Raw genomic sequence first — 24,213 nt, forward strand, 5'->3', positions numbered from 1 at the left:
CATGTTTCCCCCAAATCCCCCAGTCAGCTTTTCCTCATTCTCCACAGCGACTGTTTTCTTCACTCATAATCTTTAATCCTAATCTCTTCGCATCTCTGCCATCTTTTAAATCTGCTGCCATCTGTCTTTCATCCCCACCGTGCCACTGAAACTTCCTTACAAGATTATTAATAGACTCCTTAAACGGGCTAAATCTAGAGAATAATTCTGTCTTTATATTACTTCATTTATCTCTGGTATTAAGCAGGGTTGACCATTATTTCTTTCTTGAACTTCCTTCCCATGACCTTCAGGTAACTATACTCTATGACCGGGGATTGAACCCGGGCGCTGGCAGTGGAAGTGCCAAGTTCTAACCACTGTACACCAGGGAATTCCTTCTGACTGTACCTTCTTAATCTCCTTGTTATATTCTCTTCCTCTGCTTTGTCTTAAATATTGATGTTTCTTAAGGTTCTGTCCTGGGTCCTGAGATATCTTATCCAATGACTTTAAGTACTGAATCTGTACTGATGACTCCCAAATTTATCTTTCTGGTGGATATCTCTTTCCAGAGCTTGTATACATCCAAATGCCTGCTAAATGCCTCCTCTGGATACCATAGATACATTTCAGGCTTAACATATTCAGAACTGAACTCATCTTTGCCTCAAACCTGCCTTCCTTCTATGTTTCCTGTTTCCGTGAATGATAACATCATGTAAATAGCTGCTCAACTCCAAAGTCTGAGAGTAATTGGATTTCTCCCTCTTCCTTATTCCTCACATCTAAGTCATATCTACCTACTTCTTTTCATCTTTACTGCTACTGTCAGCCTAGGCCACCATAGTCTTCTACCTAGATTACTTTAATAGTTTTACCTTGCCCCTGTCCCAAACATTCTCCGTATTGCAGCTACATCAAACATTATGGCTGTTTAATTTCTATTTCCCCACTAGAGTGTAAACTCCGAGAAGAGGAATCATTTCTTTTTTGTTGTATCCCAAGAACTTGTCACATAGTAACATTGAATAATCATTTCTTCAGTCAAAGAAGGAAGGGGAGAAAAGAGGAAAGAATGGCTTCCATTGGAGAGATTACAAATGAGTTGATATCTTCAGAGTTTTTGTTATATTGAAGAGGTTGGTAAGAGAGAGGTTAAATACGAAGAAGAGTTTGTTTATCACAGAAATAGAATTCCACAGGGCACAGTAGATAGAGCTATAGTAACAAGGCTGTAGAAAATGTACATAAAGCAGGACTTCCTAACTTGTATGCCATGTGGCATATTTGTGTGCCACACATGGGTTACTGGAGAAGCCAGATTGGAATTGGGATGCCAGTATTCAAACCTGTGTCCATCGGACTCTAAAAATCATGTTCTTCTTAGTAAACCCTGTTGCCTCAAAAATGAGATCATTTTGGCTACTGATGTCATTAATGTTATTAGGCTTTCATTTTAGATGTTTTCATGAGGAAACCCAAAGATATACATTACAATTTTATAATTATTTTTATATAATATTCTTAGAGATCATTGTAATGATGTACTTCTTATTTGATATTATTAAATGTAGTGTGTATAATGAATGTTTATGCTATACTTTTGAAATTATTTCTAGAACTAATATGCTGTATATTTGTGATTAGAAAAGAATTACTTTATAATAAGTATTTGTAACATTCTTTTGTCAGTTTTATACTGTTATAATGTTCTACTTCTATAGTCCCTAGCTGAAAAACTCAATTCTTTAAATAAAAAGAAACAATTCTGAGGCTCATCTTTATTGATTATAGACATTTCAAAACTTATATGTTTTGAACCTAAAATTGATGAATTAGTATTTTAGTTACAAAAGCTTCTAAATAACCGTTTACTTTATGTAGAGATCTCTATTTTTTCCGGAAAGTTGAGCACTTCTTTTCCCCCTTAACATTTAAGGTCAGCAAAGGAGGCAGAAGACAAAATTAAAAAGGCAGTAGAAAAAGGAGAAACTCTTCCTACAGAGGCCAGATTTGACTCCAACTGCATTACACCAGGTAAATTCACTGAGAGAAAAATTCTGGCAGATTTAAAATATAAATGTAAATTTATTTCTCTTTTCTAACCTCTATTTATTTTGTCCTTAGGGTTCTATTTGCTGTATTTTCCCAGTTATGTCTCTTCATGAGATGGTTTGGTCACCTTGGTCATAAATGCCCCTATGGAGACCCACTGTAGGGTTTTACAGATGCTGATAAGGGCACCTATGGACAGGACTCTCCCAGATGCACAGAATTCCTGATCTAGCAGGAACTTACAAGATCAGTCCTACTTCTGCCGTTTATTTGTATGAAAGCTGACTCAATGAGGTTGTGGTTCACCCAAGTTCATAGAGCTAGCTTGTTGTATTCAGGAGAAGAAACCCATTTTCCTCATCTAGAGTGCTTACTGTTCTTCTCAGAGGCTGTTAAGATTTCTGTGACTTTAAGGATGAATTACTTTATCAGTATTACAAATTTAATCTTATATGCAACAGCACAGTCTGCCCTTCCTAGAGTTTTGTCTAACATCATTATAATCCTTTACATTGAAAAAAAATCTTATAATCGTACTTTCTGATTAATTCTTTACTATGGTAGTTTTCTCTTTCATTAAGTCTCCTAATGACACATTGCCCAATTTAAGAACCAGTTTTATCGTTATACAGTTTAAGACTGTATTGTCTTTGACTATTGACTATCTGGGCTTTTCCTGAAACATAATCATTGTAGACTCAGTTTCCAGATTAATAGTAATTTTTCAGGTTAAAAATAGTAATGATAATAGTTGTTGTTATTGGCAATCTTATTGAAGCTACATGCCTTAAAAAAAAACAAAAAACTTCAGAATCCAGCAGAGAAATAGAAGATTGAAGTTTGTTGGAGTGTTGAAACTCTGCCCTTCTGTGAAAATATTTGAAGCATAGTCCTGAGGCAGCAGTAACATTCTTTGAATTTCCCCATCTGACATTAACTTCATTTTGGGGTGCCTGGTAAAATTGGAAATAGTTGTGATATTTGCTTGGGAAAGATACAACATTACTCGCTTTTCAAGATAAGCGAGAGAGCTTTCGACCTCCTTGGGAGATCTTATACCTAGCTATTCCCTGGATACCCATATCCAATTTCATGCTGTCACTGGGAACTCACTGTTTTTATATCTCTCTCAGATTCAATTTTTAAAAACCTTTTATTTTTAGGGACTGAATTCATGGCCAGGTTACACGAACATCTGAAGTATTTTGTAAATATGAAAATTTCTACAGACAAGTCATGGCAAGGAGTTACCATCTATTTCTCAGGCCATGAGGTTATTATCTTATTTTATTTAAAGAGTTTTTTAAATTTAATCTTGAGAAACATAGCATATTACCGCATTTTTTTTAAACATTATATTTAGACTCCTGGAGAAGGAGAACATAAAATCATGGAATTTATCAGATCCGAGAAGGCAAAGCCAGATCATGATCCAAACACCAGACACTGTCTTTATGGCTTAGATGCTGATTTGGTAGGTATAATGTTTATTGTATTATAATCTTATGCCATTGTAGTTAAATATCTAAGAAACTTGGTCTTAATAAAAGAAGATTTCTGGCTGTGGGAACAAATATCGGAGACCTAATAATGATGGCTACTTCTGCTATTACCAAAGTTCTAAAACATTTGGAAAAGGAGTTCTTTTGCCATAGTTTATGATGAACAGGTCTCTATAGTTAGTGTTCACACCTGACTGACCCTAGTGCTATGAATACTCCGCTGAGGTCAGGGTAGAGGGCCCTTTTTACTCTCATGCTTAATACACGATTTTTAATACCACCTGATCTGATGACTCCATAACCCAAGTTTACTAGACTTTTTTTGTTTTAACTTTCTATTACAGAAATTTGCAAATATAAACAGATGTAAAGGAGAGAGCATAATGAACCTCCTTGTGTCCTTCATCTGTCTTCAATAACCTTCAGCTCCTTTCCCTAATCATCTGTCTCCTTCCTCCTCCTCCCCTGGATTCCTTTTTTTTTTTTTTAAGACTTTTTCTTTTTTTTAAATAAATTTATGTATTTATTTATTTTTGGCTGCATTGGGTCTTCGTTGCTGCGCGCGGGCTTTCTCTAGTTGCGGCGAGCGGGGGCTACTCTTCGTTGCGGTGCACGGGCTTCTCATTGCGGTGGCTTCTCTTGTTGTGGAGCACGGGCTCTAGGCACGTGGGCTTCAGTAGTTGTGGCACGTGGGCTCAGTAGTTGTGGCTCGGGGGCTCTAGAGCACAGGCTCAGTAGTTGTGGCGCACGGGCTTAGTTACTCCGCGGCATGTGGGATCTTCCCGGACCAGGGCTTGAACCCGTGTCCCCTGCATTGGCAGGCAGATTCTTAACCACTGCGCCACGAGGAAAGCCCATCCCCTGTATTCTTGAAGTATATGACATGTATTATTTAATCTATAAATATTTCATGATGGAGAATATTAAAAATAATGATAACCCCAATGACATCCCACATAAAATAAAAATTAACAAATCACTGTTTAATATATAAATAACCATTTAGTATTCTCATTTCCCTGATTGCTTCGTAAATGTTTTATTTTGTTTGAATCCGGATTAAAAGAAAATAAACAATATACATTGCAATCGGTTGATATGGCTCACTAGACTATTTGACTTACTTTGGGGATTAGAATACTATGTGAGAACATTAACTGAAAATATCCTTTTCCAGTTTTTTCTGAGTTTTCACATACTAAAGGTATCTTGGCCTCCAGAATAGTCCTGTATTCTTCTGTCATGGAAATGCTGTTGCCCTAATTCCTTACCCATTCCTCCGTGGCAAGTGGGAAGGTGTAAAAACCAAGAGAACATTTTTGGGATGTTTTTTACGGGGGTACAGTGAGTGGTTATAAAGGTTATGTGAGTCTAAAGTGAACATTTTTTTCTTAGAAAAGTACACACAATTTACCCAATTTATAGCCTATAGATGGATCATATTTTGATATTTATACATTTAATTTGCTAATGAATTGTTTATTTTCCTTAAATAAGCGTGTTCTCTACATAGAAACGTTTTTTGATTGCTTTTGTGAACCCAATGCTATAAAAAATGAGAGAATAGAAACATTTCTTCATCATTTTTCAACAGATTATGCTTGGATTAACAAGTCATGAGGCACATTTCTCTCTTTTAAGAGAAGAGGTTCGGTTTGGTGGCAAAAAGACACAAAGGTAAATCATACTGCCTATATATCAGAAGGTAGAAGAGAAATTAAATTAGGAATAGTAATCCCTTAACAGGTATATGACCTGTAAATATTTTCTCCCAGTCCATGGGTTGCCTTTTCACTCTGTTGGTAGCATCATTTGATGTACAAAATTTTTAATTTTGATGAATTCCAATCTATTTTTTTCTTTTGTTGCCTGTACTTTTTAGTGTAATATGCAAGAAATCATTGCTGAATCCAATGTCATAAAGCCTTTTCCCATTTTATTCTAAGGGTTTTATAAGTATTAACTCTTACATTTAGGTCTTTGATCTATGTCGAGTTAATTTTTGTATGTGGTATAAGGTAATGGTCTATCTTCATTCTTTTGCATGTGGATGTCCAGTTTTCTGAACAACATTTGTTGAAAAACTGTCTTTTCCCCATTGAATGATCTTGACTCCTTGGTCAAAAATCACGTGACCATATATGCAAGGGTTTGTTTCTGGGATCTGTATTCTATTCCATTGTTCTATATGCCTGTCTTTATGCCAGTACCACAAGTATTTCGATTACTGTACCTTTGTGGTAAGTTTTGAAATCAGGAAGGATGAGACCTCCAACTGTGTTCTTCTTTTTCAGGATTATTTTGGCTGTTTGGGGTCTCCTGAGATTAATAATTTTTAAGATAGATTTTCTGTTTTTTTTGTAAAAAAGTTGGGATTTTGATCGGGACAGCATTGAATCTAGAGATCCCTTTGGGTAGCATTCACATCTTGATATCAAGTCTTCCAGTCTATTAACATAAAATGTCATTCCATTCATTTATGTCTTCTTTAATTTCTTTCAGTTATGTAGTTTTAGTGTACAAGTCTTTTGCCTCCTTTCTTCTTTTTTTCTTTAATTGAAAATATGTTTTTAAATATAGTTACCTGCTGTGCATTACATCCCCAGAACTTATTTATCTTATAACTGGAAATTTATACCTTTTCACCACCTTCACCCATTTCACCCACCCCCATCCCCTACCTTTGTGAATCATCAATCTGTTCTCTGTATCTTTGAGTTCAGTTTTTTTGCCTCTGGCTTTTTCTTTTGCTTCCTTGGTCAAGTTTACTTCTGAGTGTTTTATTCTTTTGGATGGTATTGTAAGTGGAATTGTTTCTTAATTTCCTTTTTGGATTGTTTATTGCTGGTATGTAGAAACACAACTGATTTTTGTGTTGACCTTGTACCCTGCACCTATGCTGAATTCATTTTTTAGTGCTAGTATTTTTTTTTTTTGCAGGTTCTATGGGATTTCTACATATAGAATTATACCATCTGTAAATAGAGTTTTACTTCTTTGCAGTTTGGATACTTTTTATTTCTTTTCTTGCCTACTTGCCCTGGCTAGACTTCCAGCATAATGTTGAATAACTATAGTGAAAATGGGCATCCTTGTCTTGTTACTGATCTTAGGAACAAGAATTCCTTTCCTTGGGAGGAAAGCTTTCAGTCTTTCACCATTGATTATGACATTACCTGTGGATTTTTCATAAATTCCCTTAATCATATTAAGGAAATTCCCTTCTGTTCCTACTTTGCTGAATATTTTTATCATGAAAGGGTGTTGAATTTTGACATATGCTTTTTCTGTTAAATGATTATGTGGGGGTTTTTCTCCCTTTGTTTATTAATATGGTGTATTACATTGATTTATTTTCTTATGTTGGACCATCTTTGCATTCCTGCAGACAATCCCATTTGTTCATGGTGTATAAATGCTTTTAATATGCTATTAACAGCTTATATTCTTACTTGTAATTAATCCTGGAGTATAGGCCAACAGCCAGGAATATAGACCCCTATACCAAGCCCAGAAAAAGTAAGAGGAGGAAGTGATGGTGCCTCAACATTGAAGCCTTGGACTGTACTTCAGTAGATATAAAAGTATATGTACTCACTTACCTGTATGCTTTCTGCTGGTGGCCAGCCTTGAATGGGCCGGATCCCACTGGTTTATTACATCTATTATGTATTATTTAGACTTTCTCAATTCTGAGAGTCCTTCCACAGAAAGCATATTGTAAACCAATTATTTTGAACTTTATCTCTGTTGTAATTGTAGTTATATTTTTATCTTAACATTACCCTGCAGCTTGCCTATAAATTACATGCCTTACTGACAAGAATTAACGATCTTCTAATGATAAGTTTTATTTTAAGCTACGTTTTTAAACTTGAACCTTAAAAATATAATAAGCTCTGTGTTGATCATGTGACTAATTACAGGGTATGCGCACCAGAAGAAACCACATTTCACCTTCTACACTTGTCTTTAATGAGAGAGTATATTGACTATGAGTTTTCAGCATTAAAAGTAAGTATTAATATAACCATGGGCCAAAGATGAATATGCAGAAATTTCCATAGGATTTGACTCTTTTCTTCATATTGCATAGGACAAGATCACATTTAAATATGATATTGAAAGGATAATAGATGATTGGATTTTGATGGGATTTCTTGTTGGCAATGATTTTATCCCTCATCTACCTCATTTACATATTAATCATGATGCACTGCCTCTTCTTTATGGAACATATATTACCATCCTGCCAGAACTTGGGGGTAAGAAAAGTTTAATATTCATTTGAAGCTACTTTAATTTAGCACTCAACTAACCCTAAAAATGTCACTCAGTTTATTAGATTATGGCATGCACAACTGAAGTAGGAAAAGAATTTGGAGTTTCTTTTAGTCTAAGGTGCCAAACTCTCTAAAGTTGTAATTTTCAATGGTTCACAAGCACAGAAGATGATGCCAGTTAAGCAGTCTCATTTATTGATACCTAACTAATTTCCACCTTCAATGGCTTAAGAAAGCCAGCAGAGGTTGCTGGCTCTTAGCTCTTGCTAAGAGTGGTTGCACTTAGCTCTTTTCGTATTTAAGCATAGAAATTTAGTTTTCTGAATGGATAATCATCAGAGTATTTAATATGAGGGAGAGATTTTCAAGTTAAAATGGGAAACTGACAGATAGTGGTGATGCTGAATAAAACAGACGACGGGGAATTCCCTGGCCATCCAGTGGTTAGGATTCCGCATTTTTACTGCAGAAGGCGCGGGTTCAATCCCTGGTCAGGGAACTAAGATCCGGCAAGTCACGCTGCACAGCAAATCAATCAACTAATCAGTCAATCAACAGAGTAGCAGGACATTAGTCTTTTCCTTCTTAAGTTAACATATCAAATGAATGACCTAGATAGATTCTAGAACATGTTTAATTTAATTAACTGTCTCCCGTGTTGTTTGGAAATTTGGGAAGATTATTACTATGTAAACCTGGAATTTTTTATATTTTCCGTCAGTTATTACATACTGTGTATTATAGTAACATCAAGTTCATAGAAACTAGGGCCACTTACATAGTCCAACACTGAGTGTTTTTTCTTGATTAGCAGAATGTCAAAACTCAATGTTTTGTAAAAAGAATTGTGTAGAATTGTTTAGAAAAAATGTCAGCTTTTAGTACAAGTTTAGATTTTGTTCCTTTTAGGTTATATTAATGAAAGTGGGCATCTCAACTTACCTCGATTTGAGAAATACCTTGTGAAACTATCAGATGTAAGTAACTAGAAGTTTTTGTTTTCCTGTTCCAGGGTAGCTATAAATGGTCAGTAACCAATTACATAATACCAGAAGAAAAAGTTTTTGTGCTTCTACTCAAGTTGGTCATTCTGTATAAATAATTTCACCTAAGTTATTTTTATTTCTATTTGCTTTTTATTTTTAGTTTTCAGAGTAGTAGATGAAGTCCCCATGTAAAAAAGTAATATCCTCTGATTTCCTATGCCCTAGAAGCAGTCACTGTTAAAAGTTTGGTCTGTATTCTTCTAAACATACTTAAGTTATTTTAAAATAAATGTAAATATTTCTGTACAGTTTGATCGAGAGCACTTCAGTGAAGTTTTTGTGGACCTAAAGTGGTTTGAAAGCAAAGTTGGTAACAAGTACCTGAATGAAGCAGCAGGTGTCGCAGCAGAAGAAGCCAAGAACTACAAGGAAAAGAAAAAATCAAAGGTGTCCATTTTTTTAGGTGTCCTTTCATTTTTTTAAGCTGTAAAGGTAAAACTGATAGTCCTTGTTTCTCACTTTCTTTCTTATGATTTTGGGGTTGCCTAATTTTAGTTTCATTTCTTCTTTTCCTCTATGGACATTTTAAAAATTGTTTTGGTTTCTTTTTCTCTATTAGATTCTATCATTTAAATCTGATCTTTAAAAATCAGTTTATTTTTACCATCGAAGAACATTGTGTTTTTTTTGTTCTTCCACTCTATTAATAAGTGTATAAAACATTTCTAAATATAAGAGCCCAGAAAATTAGTTAAAGTGTGGATATTTATAGCATTTAATGTTATGAGACATTAACTAGATCAGTGATTTTTCTCTAGAAGTAATTTATATATAAAATCGTATGTAAGGGCTTCCCTGGTGGCGCAGTGGTTGAGAGTCTGCCTGCCAATGCAGGGGACACAGGTTCGAGCTCTGGTGTGGGAAGATCCCACATGCCGCGGAGCAACTGGGCCTGTGAGCCATAATAACTGAGCCTGTGCGTCTGGAGCCTGTGCTCCGCAACAAGAGAGGCCACGATAGTGAGAAGGCCCGCGCACCGCGATGAGGAGTGGCCCCCACTTGCCGCAACTGGAGAGAGCCCTCGCACAGAAACGAAGACCCAACACAACCATAAATAAATAAATTTAAAAAAAAAAATGCAAACCATTAAAAAAAAAATGCTGTTATTGGTTTAAAAAAAATCGTATGTAAAATACAGTGATAGGCTAGGCTAAGAGTAGTTAATAGCACAATATCTGGTAACTGTTAGGTCCTCAATAAGTGACTAGAGTCAGTTAGAATATGCTAGTACCCTGTAAAACACCTCTAAGAAGCCCTAAAGAACGTCTTATGTGTGTTAGCTTGGAAAATAAACCTCTTCTGAAATTTTCCTCAGCTAACCCATAGTTACTGGATTCTGGTGAAACTGATGAGTTTCCTGCACTCTCTTTGCTGTACTGGTTTTATTCAGGCTCAAGTCCAATATCTCTTGCTCCAGGAAGGGCAACTGTCCTGATTTCCTTTAGTGCAGTCTTTCTAATTGCTTAACTTTTCCTCAGTGGAACTTAGCAGTAGTCAGTCTGCATTCTACTCTGTTTCTTATCTTAATAAAACAGGCTCTGCAACTTTTGGGGGACCTGTACCCACAAACTTAAATATCAGTAATCCATGGCTCCGCCCACCTCAGCTCAGTCCGTAAGCTTCACCAGTCATCCAGGGGTGTGTAGTTAACATTAGAGACACTGGTAGAATGAAAGGAACTGGAGAAACAGCCCAGACACAGGAAATTGGCAGAGGCCCTAGCTTGGATGAAGAAAAGGAAATTGGGAATAAGGGAGTAGGAAGAACTAATGAGAGGCACTGGCAGTTGATAGGCAGTTAGAAGTAGAGGAGAGGAAGGATGAAATCACAAGGAGGAAGAATAGACGGGCAGGATATGAAGGATGTGATGAAATGGAAGAACTTTAGAAAAGCAGATGAGTTACATGGAAGAAAATTTAGAAGTGGCTGGTAGAGTCATAGGAATGATGGGATCCAGAGATACAGAAAAATAGGTAATATTTGTAGTTATTGGATTCAATCATAAACAAACAGATTGTGTTAACAATAGCCCAGAATTTGACATATAAAAATGTTAAAGTTGAAAGAATTTGATATTGATTGTGTACTTTTCTCTTAAGTAAATGAAATATTCTTGAAGTGTTTTTTTCTTGGAACACATATATAATTAAATTAATTTATCTTTTATATTGGTGAACATTACTTGTTATTTATCATTGAGGGGTCTGAATGTTAAGTTCTACATAATAAAGATTTATAGCTTCAGGAAACAAGTGATATAAAACCAAAAGCATTTACACAGCATTTGAAGAATATTTTTAAAACAAACTTTTGCAGTGTGTCACTTAAGGATCATTCAATTATCTTTAGTATTTTTAAAATATCCCTGTTAAATGTCTCACCTTGAAGTATATCCTGCCTTAATTTTATATTGACTTATAATTTGTGTAGGGCCAGGAAAACTCCGTATGTTGGGCTGCTTTAGACAAAAATGGAGAAGAAGTGGTAACTTCTAAGGGTGAGTACGAACTATGTATTTTAATATATGCTATTTTTTTTGACAGAATAGTTGTTATATCTTTCCTTTATTAGTACTAATTCAATAATATTGGATGAAATAGATGTCTGTGATAGTTTATAAGCATCTGCTTTGATATGTATTTATCAAAGCATTAGATGGAAAAACGGAGTATTCGTAATTGTCAGCCACTGTCTTTCTTTTTTCCAGACAATTTAGAAGATGAGACTGAAGATGATGACTTGTTTGAAACCGAGTTTAGACAATATAAAAGAACATATTACATGACAAAGATGGGAGTTGACGTAGTTTCTGAGTACGTTTTTGCCAGTGCTTTTACTTTAAAGTAGAAAAAAATTAGACTTTGCAGTTTCTTCAGAAAACAACATAATTTTGATAGTTATGGTAATGGGTGGAAAGGATTTTTTGTTTTCGTAAATTATTGTAGACCTTTCAACTAGTACCGTTTTGGACAAGGTAGCATTAATTGACGTGTATTATGCAGTTGACCTTTGAACAACATGGGTTTGAACTGCACAGGTCCACTTATATGTGGACTGTTTTTACTAAATACTTAATGCAGTACTATGTGATTCACAGTTGGTTGAATCCACAATTGGTTGAATCCACAGCTGCGGAATCGCAGATACAGAGAGCCAACTAGTTATAGGTGGATTTTCTACTACACAGAGAGTTGGCGCCCCTAACTCCAGCATCGTTCAAGGGTCCTTTGATAAAAATTGCCAAACAGATAAGGGTTAGTGCTTTGCTTCCCATCTTCTAAAGCTCACATGACACTTATCTCAAAGGGCACCTGGCTCAGCCCCAGGTTAATAACTAGTACAAAAGTTCCTTAACAGCTTGACCTCTAGAATGGTGGTCCACACTTCTAAACTACAGCCCACAGTGTGAATTACATATACTCGTATTTTATTTATTTTAATTAACAAATGCTTATAAAGTGCTTACCAAGTGCCAGGCACTATTCTAAACATTTGAAAAATATTAACTCATTTATATTTTAATAATATAAACATATAAATATATATATATATAAGATGAAAATGTTAACTTGTTGTAATTCTCACAATAATTCTTTAAGATAAGTAGAATTATTATCACTTTAAAATAGAGGAAATTAAGGAATGAGAGGTTTAAGTGATTTGCTCGAAGTGACATGCATAGGTAGTGAGTGGCAGAGCCAGGGTTTAAACACAAGCAGTCTGGCTCCAGAGCCCATGCTTAACCACCAGATGAGGCTGCTTTTCTGTAAGTGAAATGAGAGTTTCATGAAATGCTGTGTACCCTTATTACATTAGCAAGTAGGACTTTTGAGACTTGAGAAATAACATATTTAAAATAGTATGCTTTTAATCCTTCTTTCCTTTGTTCTTATATTTCCTTGATTACAGTTAGATAGAACTGTAGTACATGCAGTTGACATTAAATGCTTAATTTGATAGGAAACTAGTCTTATGTTTTATTTCTTTTTCCTTTTATATAGTAAAATATAGACTTATGAAAATGAGATACTATCTGTTTGCCTAGCAAATAAGCAAATCTTTTTAAGTTGTTACATTCAATGTTGGTCCAGGAGTGGCGGTAGATTTCTTCCCTTAATTACTGGTGGAAATATAAATTGGTAAAATTATTTTGGAAACTACATATCCAAAAGCCTTTAAAATAGTCATCCCTTTGACCCAATAATTCTAATTGTTAAAATATCTTAAAAATATAAAGTTAAACACAGAAGAACCTTATCCACAAGGAAGTTTATTACAAAGGTTTTTAAAAGTAAAAAATTAGAAACAATGTACATGTCCAGTAAGAATGTTCACCATAATTGTCTCCACCTCCTCCTCATTACAATCACTATCTCTGCCATTTCCAGTGTTTCCAGAATATGCAGAACTGTTAAACTGGTACTTATGGAAAGTTCATAACAATTCAGAAAGATACTTTCAGTATATCATTAAGTACAAATTTTAAAAGCAGGATACAAAAATCATAATGCACAGTATCGTCTCATTAATACCTAAAAAAAAAGAAAAAAAAAAAAAAACCTGGGCATAGAAAAGACATTGAAAAAAATACCAAAAGGTAATAGTGATTGCTATAAGGTGATAAAAATGCTTTTCGTCATTATCTGTATTCTCAGTAATGAGGAAATATTTCTTTTATAATAAAAAAGTAATGCATTTCATTTTAAAAAGCATAGCTCCCAGGACTTCCCTGGTGGCACAATGGTTAAGAATCCACCTGCCAATGCAGGAGACACGGGGTCAAGCCCTGGTCTGGGAAGATCCCACATGCCGTGGAGCAACTAAGCCCATGCGCCACAACTACTGAGCCTGCTCTCTAGAGCCCGTGAGCCACAGCTACTGAGCCCACGCACCACATCTACTGAAGCCTGCACGCCTAGAGCCCGTGCTCCGCAACAAGAGAAGCCACTGCAATGAGAAGCCCGTGCACCGCAATGAAGAGTAGCCCCCACTCGCCTCACTTACGTAAAACCTGCGAGCAGCAATGAAGACCCAGCGCAGCCAAAAATAAATTAATTTAAAAAACAAAAAAAGGGCTTCTCTGATGGCCCAGTGGTTGAGAATCTGCCTGCCAATGCAGGGGACACGGGTTCAATCCCTGGTCTGGGAAGATCCCACATGCCACGGAGCAACTAAGCCCATGCGCCACAACTACTGAGCCTGTGGTCTAGAGCCCGTGATCCACAACTACTGAGCCTGCGAGCCTAGAGCCCATGCTCCACAACGAGAGAAGCCACCGCCATGAGAAGTCTGCGCACCGCAAAGAAGAGTAGCCCCCACTCGCCGCGACTAGAGAAAGCCCACGCGCAGCAACAAAGACCCAACGCAGCCAAAAATCGATATATAAAATAAATAAATTTATTTAAAAAAAAACAGCGTAGCTCCCAGAAATAATGTAGATCTAGAATTTTAAGTGTATCTCTACCTGAATTTTGGTAACAGACACTAACAAGGTTTATAGCCACTTTGGGGTTTAACCTAGAGTGCTCTTTTTTGCTGTGTGTGTGTGTGTGTGTGTGTGTGTGTAATGTGTGTGTGATTATTTTACCTTAAATGATGGTTTTTGAGAAAAAGGGATTAGAGGGAATATTGTTCAGTGGATATAGCACTTTTCAAAGTGTTTTCTAGCTCTATAACCAGATTTTAAGATCTGATTTCCTCCTGTGATTCTCTCAGGCATCCTCCCAAGTAAAGAAGATTCCCATCCCTATCTCTCATCACACCCTGAATGTTTAAGGAATTGGTAGTGCCACATTATAGAAAGCTTCATTAACTAAATCCTCAAACTTTAAACCAAAGACACAGTACATTGACTGAAGAAATATGCACAGCATGTTTAAGTATTCTGATAGTTGATTTAGGAAAACTATAAGGCAAACCTTTAATCTGGCATGATGGAATTTTTTAAAAATAATATTTTGGAGTTTTTCTGATTGCAGTTTTTGGCTTATTCATTGATTAAATAAAACATGTGAGGCAGAATGTGATATCAGGAGATATCATGCTCTAAACACAGTGGCCTGTCTTCAAAAAATAATGTTATAATGAAAATATTCTTTTCTATTTTCAGTGACTTTCTGGCTGATCAAGCTGCATGTTACGTTCAGGCAATACAGTGGATTTTGCACTATTACTATCATGGAGTTCAGTCCTGGAGCTGGTGAGGGAATAAAAACAAAAAGTTTTGTCTTTATAATGGTTCGTTCTAGTGTAAACTCATTTGAGAATCTCTTTTGTTTTTATTTCTATTTATGATAGTATTTTTAAAAAGATACAGCCAAGTTTAAATGAAATACAAGTAATCTTTTTTTATATGAAAATACTTTAAAAAGACCCTTTTATAACAAAGATACTTCAAGCTATAGCAGATGGCCCATAATAAAAGCTCTATGTTAATCTAAGGATTTAAAATTTTCTGTCATAATGAAGTGTGACAAAGTCTTGATAATTATTGGGTCTCAGCAGTGGTTAAGTGGGATTGTTTATTATATTCTTCTCTACATTTTTATGTGTTTGAAAAAATTTTTCTATCAGGAGTAATTATTGAAGAATGGGTTATATGAATGTTAGACTGGGAAGGGTAAAGAAGAAAGGAGAAAGGAATTACTTGCTTTTCCTGGAAATAATAATAATTTCTCTCGTTTCCTATTCCAGCAAGTTCCATCTACATTTCCAAACCATCCACTGAAATAGAAAAAATAACAAGCCAAAATACGCGGCAGGGAAAAGCAGAGACTTTTAAGTGATGAGATAGCTTGTTTTGTTTTGTTTTGTTTTGTTTTCAGAACACCTGCTAGGCTCTGTTTTAAAGCACCAACAGCAAAACAGACCAGTGCAAAATAATGTGGCATTAATTTCACATGATTTCACTTACTAATAGCCTTTAAAAATCTTTGCAATAACTAACATGATTCTCAGGGCATCTCTGAAGAGTATTCTATGACAAAAATCCTTGATTTGCCATTTTTTAAGAGGGTGAGTATAAGTTATCCCTATTATATTACCAGGAGTTAAGGCCAGGCACTTGAAAAGCATGTTCTCATATAATCCTCACAACTATTTAAAGTAAGCATTGTTCTCTGCCTTTTACAGATGAGGATTAGAGAGGTTAAGTAATCTTTCCAAGATGACATATACCCGAGAATCAAGTCCAAGGCTATCTGATTCCCAAAGTCTATACGTTTTGCCTTGTTTCACATGCCATTCTGCCTCCTAAACTTCCCCACCCTTTTGAAGTATGACATAATTGTGGAATATAAAAATATTTCTTCATTGTTTTGTTGGTATCTTTAGTCAAACATTAAGAACATTGAAAGTTTTTTAAAAATTGTATGTTTCAAGTTTTGTAAAAATATTTTTTCTGTAGTTAAATGTGGGAAGGTATTAAAAACAAAAAAGTTAGTGTGTATGATTGATAAATGGTTTAATCCTTACCACAAACACAATATATATATACTAATGCAAAGATAAAAGTTCTTAGAACTGACTAGTAACAGCCTGTGAGCTCAGACTCACTGTTCCCTCTGTCCTTATGAGAGAAGCTCAGGCCCACATGAGCTAACTGAAAGCCTTCTGACTACCTCATTACTTCATTCTAAGAATCTATTGTTTGGAAGACTCACAGTCAACATTTTGGAAACTAAACAGCCATTATATTATTTACATATATAAATAATTAATAAATTATATATTATATATTTATATATTAAATATATATATCCTTGCATGCATCCAAATTTTGAGTGTGAAACTGCACTTTAAAAATTAAGGAAATAAAATATTTGTTGCCATCAAATGACCTAAATTTTGCAACATTGCTGATTTTTTATATTCAAGTAGCAGAATTATGAATGATTTTTTGTCTTTAGAATTATTGCCATGTGTTGTTAAAATAGAATATGGAAAAGTATATACTTACTATTGACCTCTTTCATAAAATTGCCAATTGTTTAAAACTCAGTTTTGTTTTATAGGTTTTATCCGTACCATTATGCACCTTTCCTATCTGATATCCGCAACATCAGTACACTCAAAATCCATTTTGAACTAGGAAAACCTTTTAAGCCATTTGAACAGCTTCTTGCTGTACTTCCAGCAGCTAGCAAAAATTTACTTCCTACATGCTACCAGGTGAGTTTTAGAATTAAATGTGTTTACAGTCTTTTTAATATTTAGGAGCTCCTCCTGCAAACTTAGAAACATCATACCCAAATTTCTTTAATAGTTAAATATATTTATTTTCAGTTTCAAATATGAGATTCCTTAAACAAGTCCCTTGAAAAGTAATTGCTTGATTTAAAGTTAGCTTTGTTTTATATTTTATTTTTATTTATTTATTTATTTATTTGGTTGTGCCGGGTCTTAGTTGCAGCCTGTGGGCTCCTTAGTTTCAGCAGGTGGGCTCCTTAGTTGTGGCTCACCGGCCCCTTAGTTGTGGCATGCAAACTCTTAGTTGCAGCATACATGTGGGATCTAGTTCCCTGACCAGGTATCAAACCCGGGCCCCCTGCATTGGGAGCGTGGAGTCTTAACCACTGCGCCACCAGGGAAGTCCCCAAGTTAGCCTTGTTTTAAAAATGCAAACGAATTTCATAAGCCATTCAGAGCATAGCTTCTTTATTTTCAGTATCTTTAAGCACATCTTCAATTTGTCTCTGCACTGATGAAAGTAAACTGAGATAGGCAAAATCCGAAGCCATCTACTTTGTCCAAACGTTTACAGATTTCATTTCAGTTCTCTTTTACCCTCTACCTATTAGAATACAGATGATTCTAATAAGTTATTTATATCAACAAAAGAATTACCTCAGTTTATATTTGGATTTTAAGCATTTCATTTACCAAATTGTGGAATAAAAGGCTTTTCTCTGGTTAACATATATCACATAACAGGAGAAAGATATTTCAGGGGTGATTGAGTCACCAAAATTACACTAAGCCTGCTAAGCTGATTCTGAGAGTAAACTTCATTTAGTTCTTCTAGAGCATCAATCTCTTCTTCTAATTCCATGGTCTGGTACCAGGAACTGGAGTAGACACATATAAACACAAACACACACACCTGCCTTCACTGCTTGAACAGTATCAGGCTTCCTTCTGTATCTTTCTGAAACTTAACCTGTCCTTCATCCTGGCCCCTGGCCTTCCTTTCTTAAGTTTCTTTGATGCTTTTTTCCTACCTTCACATACATTAAGGATTGATGCTCAACCACTCTGGACCAGTAACCATGTAGGGTTTTATAGCCACATCTGTTTTGATTGTTCTGTGCTCATGACTTGCTGATTATTAAATACTTTGAATATTACCTTGAGAAATATGCTGTTTCTTTAAATTTTTTATATCATAATCTTCCATATTCCTTTCCTAGAAGACATCTTTAACTTTCTTTATCTACTTCTGTTATAAAATCTCTAATAAAAACGTCATATTGAACTTCTTATCTTTGCTATTGGTAGTAAAGAGATTTTGGATTTCAGGATTTTTTTTCTTTTTAAATTATCTTAGTTCTTATATAACTGAATAAAATCAGTTGATTAGGCATGAAAATAAATTGCCTAAGGTTAAAAATGGAGTGTGTGAAATGAACTGAAGTCTGAATGGGAAAACAATTTAGATAGGCCTTGTAAAGTGAAAAGACAATAAAAGATAGAAATGATAAAATTCTGAGTAAAGATAGTTTTGCTACATAATTAGGTTAGTGGAACAGGAAAGTGGTGAACGGTGTTGAAATTAGAAGCCTCATACTTGAAAATCAAAATATTACAAGTATATTACAGCATATCTAAGATGTGAAAATTTACTTTTGCTTTGCTTAGAAATTTTAAACTGTAACAATTGAGGAAATATTATACATATATTAACAGAAAGCTACATTGATATTAGTTGTTATATTTCTATTACACTATTTTATATTTTCACAGCATTTGATGACCAATGAAGACTCGCCAATTATAGAATATTATCCACCTGATTTTAAAACTGACCTAAATGGGAAGCAACAGGAATGGGAAGCTGTGGTTCTAATACCTTTTATTGATGAGGTCAGTGCATGAAATAGTTATATGTACATGTATATTTTAATCAGATATTATTTCACATAAATTAATAAGCAGTGGATTTTAATTACCATTTGTGTTTTGTTAATGAGTTTTAACTACTCTCATCTTCATTATGTGCATCAAAACTTGTAGGTATGCTAATTATAAGAAAGCTGGCATTGCTTTACTAATAGTAGACAAAGTAGGCTTCAGAACAAGGAGCATTACCAGAAATCAAAGGCTTGAATAACACTGTAAACTTACTCAACCTCATTAATATATGTAGAACACTGTGCCCAACAACTAAAGAATGCACATTTTTAAGTGAAAGAACATTCACCAAGATTATTTGGTGAGACATAAAACATGTCTGAATAAATTTAAAAGGGTTGAAATTATAAAGAGAATGTTCTCTGACCACATGGAATTAAATTAAAAATCAGTAACAACTCTCTGGGAAGTTTACAGATATTTTGAAATTAAATAACACACTTCTAAATAATCCATAGATTAAATTAAAAGGGATATTTGAAAATACTTTATCTGAATGATAATGAGAACACATATCATAATCTATGATAAAGCTAAAGCAAGGCTTAAAGGGAGACTTAAGGTTCTAGATGCTTATGCTAACCAATAAGACATTTTAAAATAAATTAAGCTTCCTACCATAAGAAGCTAGAAAAACAAGAGCAATTTAAATCCAAACTAAGCAGAATGAAGGAAATAAAAAAGATAGCAGAAATCTATGGAAAATGAACAAACAATAGAGAAAAATCAATGAAACCAAAAGTTGGTCCTCTGAAAAGATTAATAAAATTGATAAATCCTAGCTAGACAGATCAAGAAAGGCTGAAAAAAGCCAGAGCACAAGGGGAGAACACATAAATTGCCAATATTTGGAATGAAAGAAGAGGTGTCCTATAAACTCTATAGCTATTAAAAGAATCAGTAAGGGATATTGTGAACAATTTTATGCCAACGAATTCAGCAACCTAAGTGAAATGAACACAGTTCTTTAAAGACACAATTTAGCAAAACTGACCCAAAAAAATGTAAAAATCTGAGTAGTCCTATACCTTTTAAAGACATTTAGTTTCATGATTTAAAATCTTCTCACAGAGAAAATTCTAGGTTCAGATGTCTTGACTTGTGAATTCTAGCAAGCATTCAAGGAAGAAATAATACCAATTTTACACAAACTTTGAGAACATAGAAGAGGAATAATCACTTCCCAATATATTTTATTAGACCAGCATAATGCAGATACCCATAGTAAATGATGTTACAAGAAAAGAAAATTACTTGCTAATATCCCTCCTAAAAGTAAATGCAAAAACGTTTAACAAAATAAAGCCAGATGGGATCCAATAATATGTTAGAAGGATAATACTCATAACCAAATGTCATTTGTTTTAGAAAGACAGTGTTGATTTGCGATGTGATTTACCACACTATCAGTATTCAACATCCAATTTTAATAGAAACGCTCAACATACAGTACTAGAAATAAGAGGACACTTCCTCAACCAGATAAAGTGCATCTTAAAAAAACTTACTGCTAACAATATACTTAATAGTAAAATTTTGAATGTTTTCTCTGTAAAATCAAGGGTAAGACAAGGATGTTTATTCTAACCAATTCTAATACTGTCCTGGAAGTCCAGTGTATTAAGTCAAGGAAAAGAAATAAAGGCATGCAGATTAGAAAGGAAGAAGAAAAATTGTTTTTATATGCACATAGCACTATTACATATATAAAAAATTCTAAGCAATCTTCAAAAAGATACTCTAACCAATAAGTAAATTTAGCAAGGTCACAGCATATAAAATCTATACAAAATTCAATTGTGTTTCTCTATACTAGTAGTAAACAATTGGAAAATATAAATTTTTTTAAATAAAAAGATTTTTATTCTGCTTTCAGTAGCATTAAGATATATAAAATACACAGTTACAAATTTAACAGCATGCACACTGAATACTACAACAGTGTTGAGATATAGAAACCTAAATAAATGGAGGGACATACCATGTTCAAGGAATAGAAGATTTAGTATTGTTAAGATGTACCCTCTTCCCAAATTGATCTTTGGACTCAACATAATCCCAATGAAAAGGCCAGCAGATTTTTGTGTAGAAATCAGAAATCCTATTCTAAAGTCTTTATGAAATTGCAGAGGATCTAGAGTAGCCAAAGCAATCTATAGGAAGAAAAACAATACTGGAAGACTTTCGTTCTCTGATTTCATGACTTACCATGAAGCTAAAGTAATCAAGGGAGTATGTTACTTACATGGCAATAGACAGATCAGTGGAACAGAATTGAGTCCAAACATAGATCTATACTTGTCCAGTTAATAAATTTTCAATTAAGACATCAAAGCTATTCAATGGGTAAAGAAAAAGCTTTTCAACAATTGGTGCTGAAACAGCTGACTATATATGTTGAAAAAACCTGTACACTAGTGTTCAGAGCAACTTATTTGTGATAACCCCAAACTGGAAAAAATTTGAATATCCTTCAATGAGTGAGTGAATAAAAAAACTGTAGTACATCCATATAAAGGCATACTACTCAGCAATAAAAAGAACTATTGATATATACAACGGATGGAAAAAAGTTCATTTGAGTGAAAAAGTCAATCTTGGAAGGTTTTAGATAGTTCCATTTATATAATATTTTTGAAATGACAAAATTATTGTAATATAAAACACATCAGTGGTTGTTAGGGGTTAGGGTTGGGGATAGGGTGTGACTATAAAGGGATAACATGAAGGGGTTTCTTTATGATGATGTGACAGTTCTGTATTCCAGTTTTAGTGGTGGTTACATGAATCTATACATATGGTAAAAATTCCATAGTACTGTATACACACACAAAATTTAGATATAAAAACTAGTGAAATCCGAATAAATCTGTAGTAGTGATGTACCAGTGTCAGTTTCCTGGTTTTGATGATGTACTGTGGCTGTGTGTAAGATGTTTTCATTGAAAGGTACATGGGAACACACCATACTAATTCTGCAAATTCTTATGAATCTTAATGTTTTTTGCCACTGTACACAATGCTATGAAAAAAGGACTTGTGTGTTTATGTATTCTTTTTGTTTGTTTGTTTGTGTGTTAATGCATTCTTATATATCAGAGATTTTATTTTTGTAAGGTAGAATCCCCAAAGCAGGAATGCTTGGTTAATAGGAATGTGTATTTTTTGTTTTTCAAAAGTGTTCTTTTTCAAGAAGACTGGTCTAATTCACACCAGCAATATTTAAGTGCCTACTTCTCTGCTTTTCTAGTCCTGAATATTATTGCTTTATTTAATTTTGATGATAAAGTCTACTGATGATAAAGAATGCCATTCATTCAAATTTATTTTTCCCTGATTCCTAATTTAAGTATATTTTTATGTATGTTTGTCTTTTGCATTTTCTCTTTTGTAAATTGTCCGTTTATATCCTTTTCCTCATTTTCTTTTTTTGATTTTGAACAACTCTTTTTATATTAGGAATATTTTTCCCCAGTGTGGCATTTGCCTGTTGATTTTTTTGTGACATCTTTTATCACATACATTTTCTTTTACTTGAAAAATGTCTTTTTCCTTAAAGCTGTTTGGCTTTTTCCTGCCTTACTTAAGAGTTTTTCACTCCAAATTATCAATAATCTCCTAGATTTTTTCCCATTATTTTTGTTGTCTCATTACTCTGATACTTGCTTTTGTATATGGTATGATATTGGAAAGTATATGTGCTTTCTCTCCCAGCTGGATAGCTAGTTATGACAAAAACATTATTTAAATATCTGAAATACTATGTTTGACATAGATTTGGATTTGTTTTTGAACTCTGTTTTGTTCTTCTGGTCTGTGGGTCTCTTGTGGTGTCAATACTTAAGTGTTTTGCTTACAGATAGTTTTATAAAAAGTGATAGGATCTGGTAAGACAAGTTCCTGGTAACTTTTTGCAGCTCACACATTCATCCTTCCAATATGAACACTAACGTCATTTTGTTCTTTAAAAAGAAATATTTTAAACCATTGTGATTTGATTGGAATTATGTTAAATACAAAAGATAACTGGGGGCTTCCCTGGTGGCGCAGTGGTTAAGAATCCGCCTGCCAATGCAGGGAACACGGGTTCGAGCCCTGGTCCCGGAAGATCCCACATGCCGCGGAGCAGCTGGACCCGTGAGCCACAATTACTGAGCCTGCGCGTCTGGAGCCTGTGCTCCGCAACAAGAGAGGCCGCGAGGGTGAGAGGCCCGCGCACTGCGATGAAGAGTGGCCCCCACTTGCCACAACTGGAGAAAGCCCTCGCACAGAAGCGAAGACCCAACGCAGCCAAAAATAAATAAATAAATAAAATTAAAAAAAAAAAAAAAGATAATTGGAAAGATGAACATACCTATACCATTGTACAATTTGTAAAGTAAGAGATTAATGAGCAGTGAATTAAGATAAATTATAGGGCTTCCCTGGTGGCGCAGTGGTTGAGAATCCGCCTGCCAATGCAGGGGACACGGGTTCGAGCCCTGGTCTGGGAAGATCCCACATGCCGCGGAGCAACTAAGCCCGTGAGCCACAACTACTGAGCCTGCGCGTCTGGAGCCTGTGCTCTGCAACAAGAGAGGCCGCGACAGTGAGAGGCCCGCGCACCGCGATGAAGAGTGGCCCCCGCTTGCCGCAACTAGAGAAAGCCCTCGCACAGAAACGAAGACCCAACACAGTCATAAATAAATAAATAAATAAACAAAACAAAAAAAAAACAAAAAAATAAAAGATAAATTATAATTACAATCAATTCATATTTAAATTTTGATTTTCTGCTGATTTTATCCACACGTTAGTGATTGCTGTTGGAGTAATAGTTTCAGAGGAATTTGTAGTGACAAGCAGTATTCTAGGGCCCTTTGAAACAAGAATAGCACATCAGTTTTTCATGTAATGAAATGGAAAAGAATTGTATTAGTTAAGATTTTTGTTTTTCAAGAACACAAATAGTAATTCTGTATTCCGAGGGAAAAGATTTATTCTGTATGTTGAGATTACAGAATTTTTGTATTTTTAACCCCTCTCTCCAATCTTTATATTCAGAAGCGATTGTTGGAAGCCATGGAGACATGCAGCCACTCCCTCAAAAAAGAAGAGAGGAAAAGAAACCAACATAGTGAGTGCCTAATGTGCTGGTATGATAGCGAGACAGAGTTCACATACCCCTCTCCGTGGCCAGAAAAGTTCCCTGCCATAGGACGATGCTGCGCAAGGTAA

The 24,213-nt window shown here is 34.8% G+C and overlaps 1 protein-coding gene across 8 annotated transcripts in view; it reads left to right on the forward strand.

Annotated features, from left to right (window-relative positions):
* XRN1 (5'-3' exoribonuclease 1) overlaps nucleotides 1–24,213 on the forward strand; it is a 99,497-nt gene that overhangs the window by 10,015 nt on the left and 65,269 nt on the right. For all 8 annotated transcript variants that reach the window (XR_014245136.1, XM_082393764.1, XM_082393765.1 and 5 more), the window contains exons 3-16: nucleotides 1,922–2,019; nucleotides 3,201–3,310; nucleotides 3,401–3,511; nucleotides 5,134–5,216; nucleotides 7,466–7,553; nucleotides 7,636–7,804; nucleotides 8,732–8,799; nucleotides 9,118–9,255; nucleotides 11,299–11,365; nucleotides 11,576–11,681; nucleotides 14,978–15,067; nucleotides 16,881–17,037; nucleotides 18,829–18,948; nucleotides 24,040–24,209. Coding sequence is in view for 7 of the 8 variants with exons in the window: in XM_082393764.1 (XP_082249890.1) it covers nucleotides 1,922–2,019; nucleotides 3,201–3,310; nucleotides 3,401–3,511; nucleotides 5,134–5,216; nucleotides 7,466–7,553; nucleotides 7,636–7,804; nucleotides 8,732–8,799; nucleotides 9,118–9,255; nucleotides 11,299–11,365; nucleotides 11,576–11,681; nucleotides 14,978–15,067; nucleotides 16,881–17,037; nucleotides 18,829–18,948; nucleotides 24,040–24,209 (1,575 nt within the window). In the remaining variant the exon portion in view is untranslated. The remainder of the gene's footprint in view (nucleotides 1–1,921; nucleotides 2,020–3,200; nucleotides 3,311–3,400; nucleotides 3,512–5,133; nucleotides 5,217–7,465; nucleotides 7,554–7,635; nucleotides 7,805–8,731; nucleotides 8,800–9,117; nucleotides 9,256–11,298; nucleotides 11,366–11,575; nucleotides 11,682–14,977; nucleotides 15,068–16,880; nucleotides 17,038–18,828; nucleotides 18,949–24,039; nucleotides 24,210–24,213) is intronic.

This window comes from Balaenoptera borealis (assembly GCF_965194805.1).
Source record: "Balaenoptera borealis genome assembly, chromosome: 5".
NCBI classification, from domain to species: domain Eukaryota; kingdom Metazoa; phylum Chordata; class Mammalia; order Artiodactyla; family Balaenopteridae; genus Balaenoptera; species Balaenoptera borealis.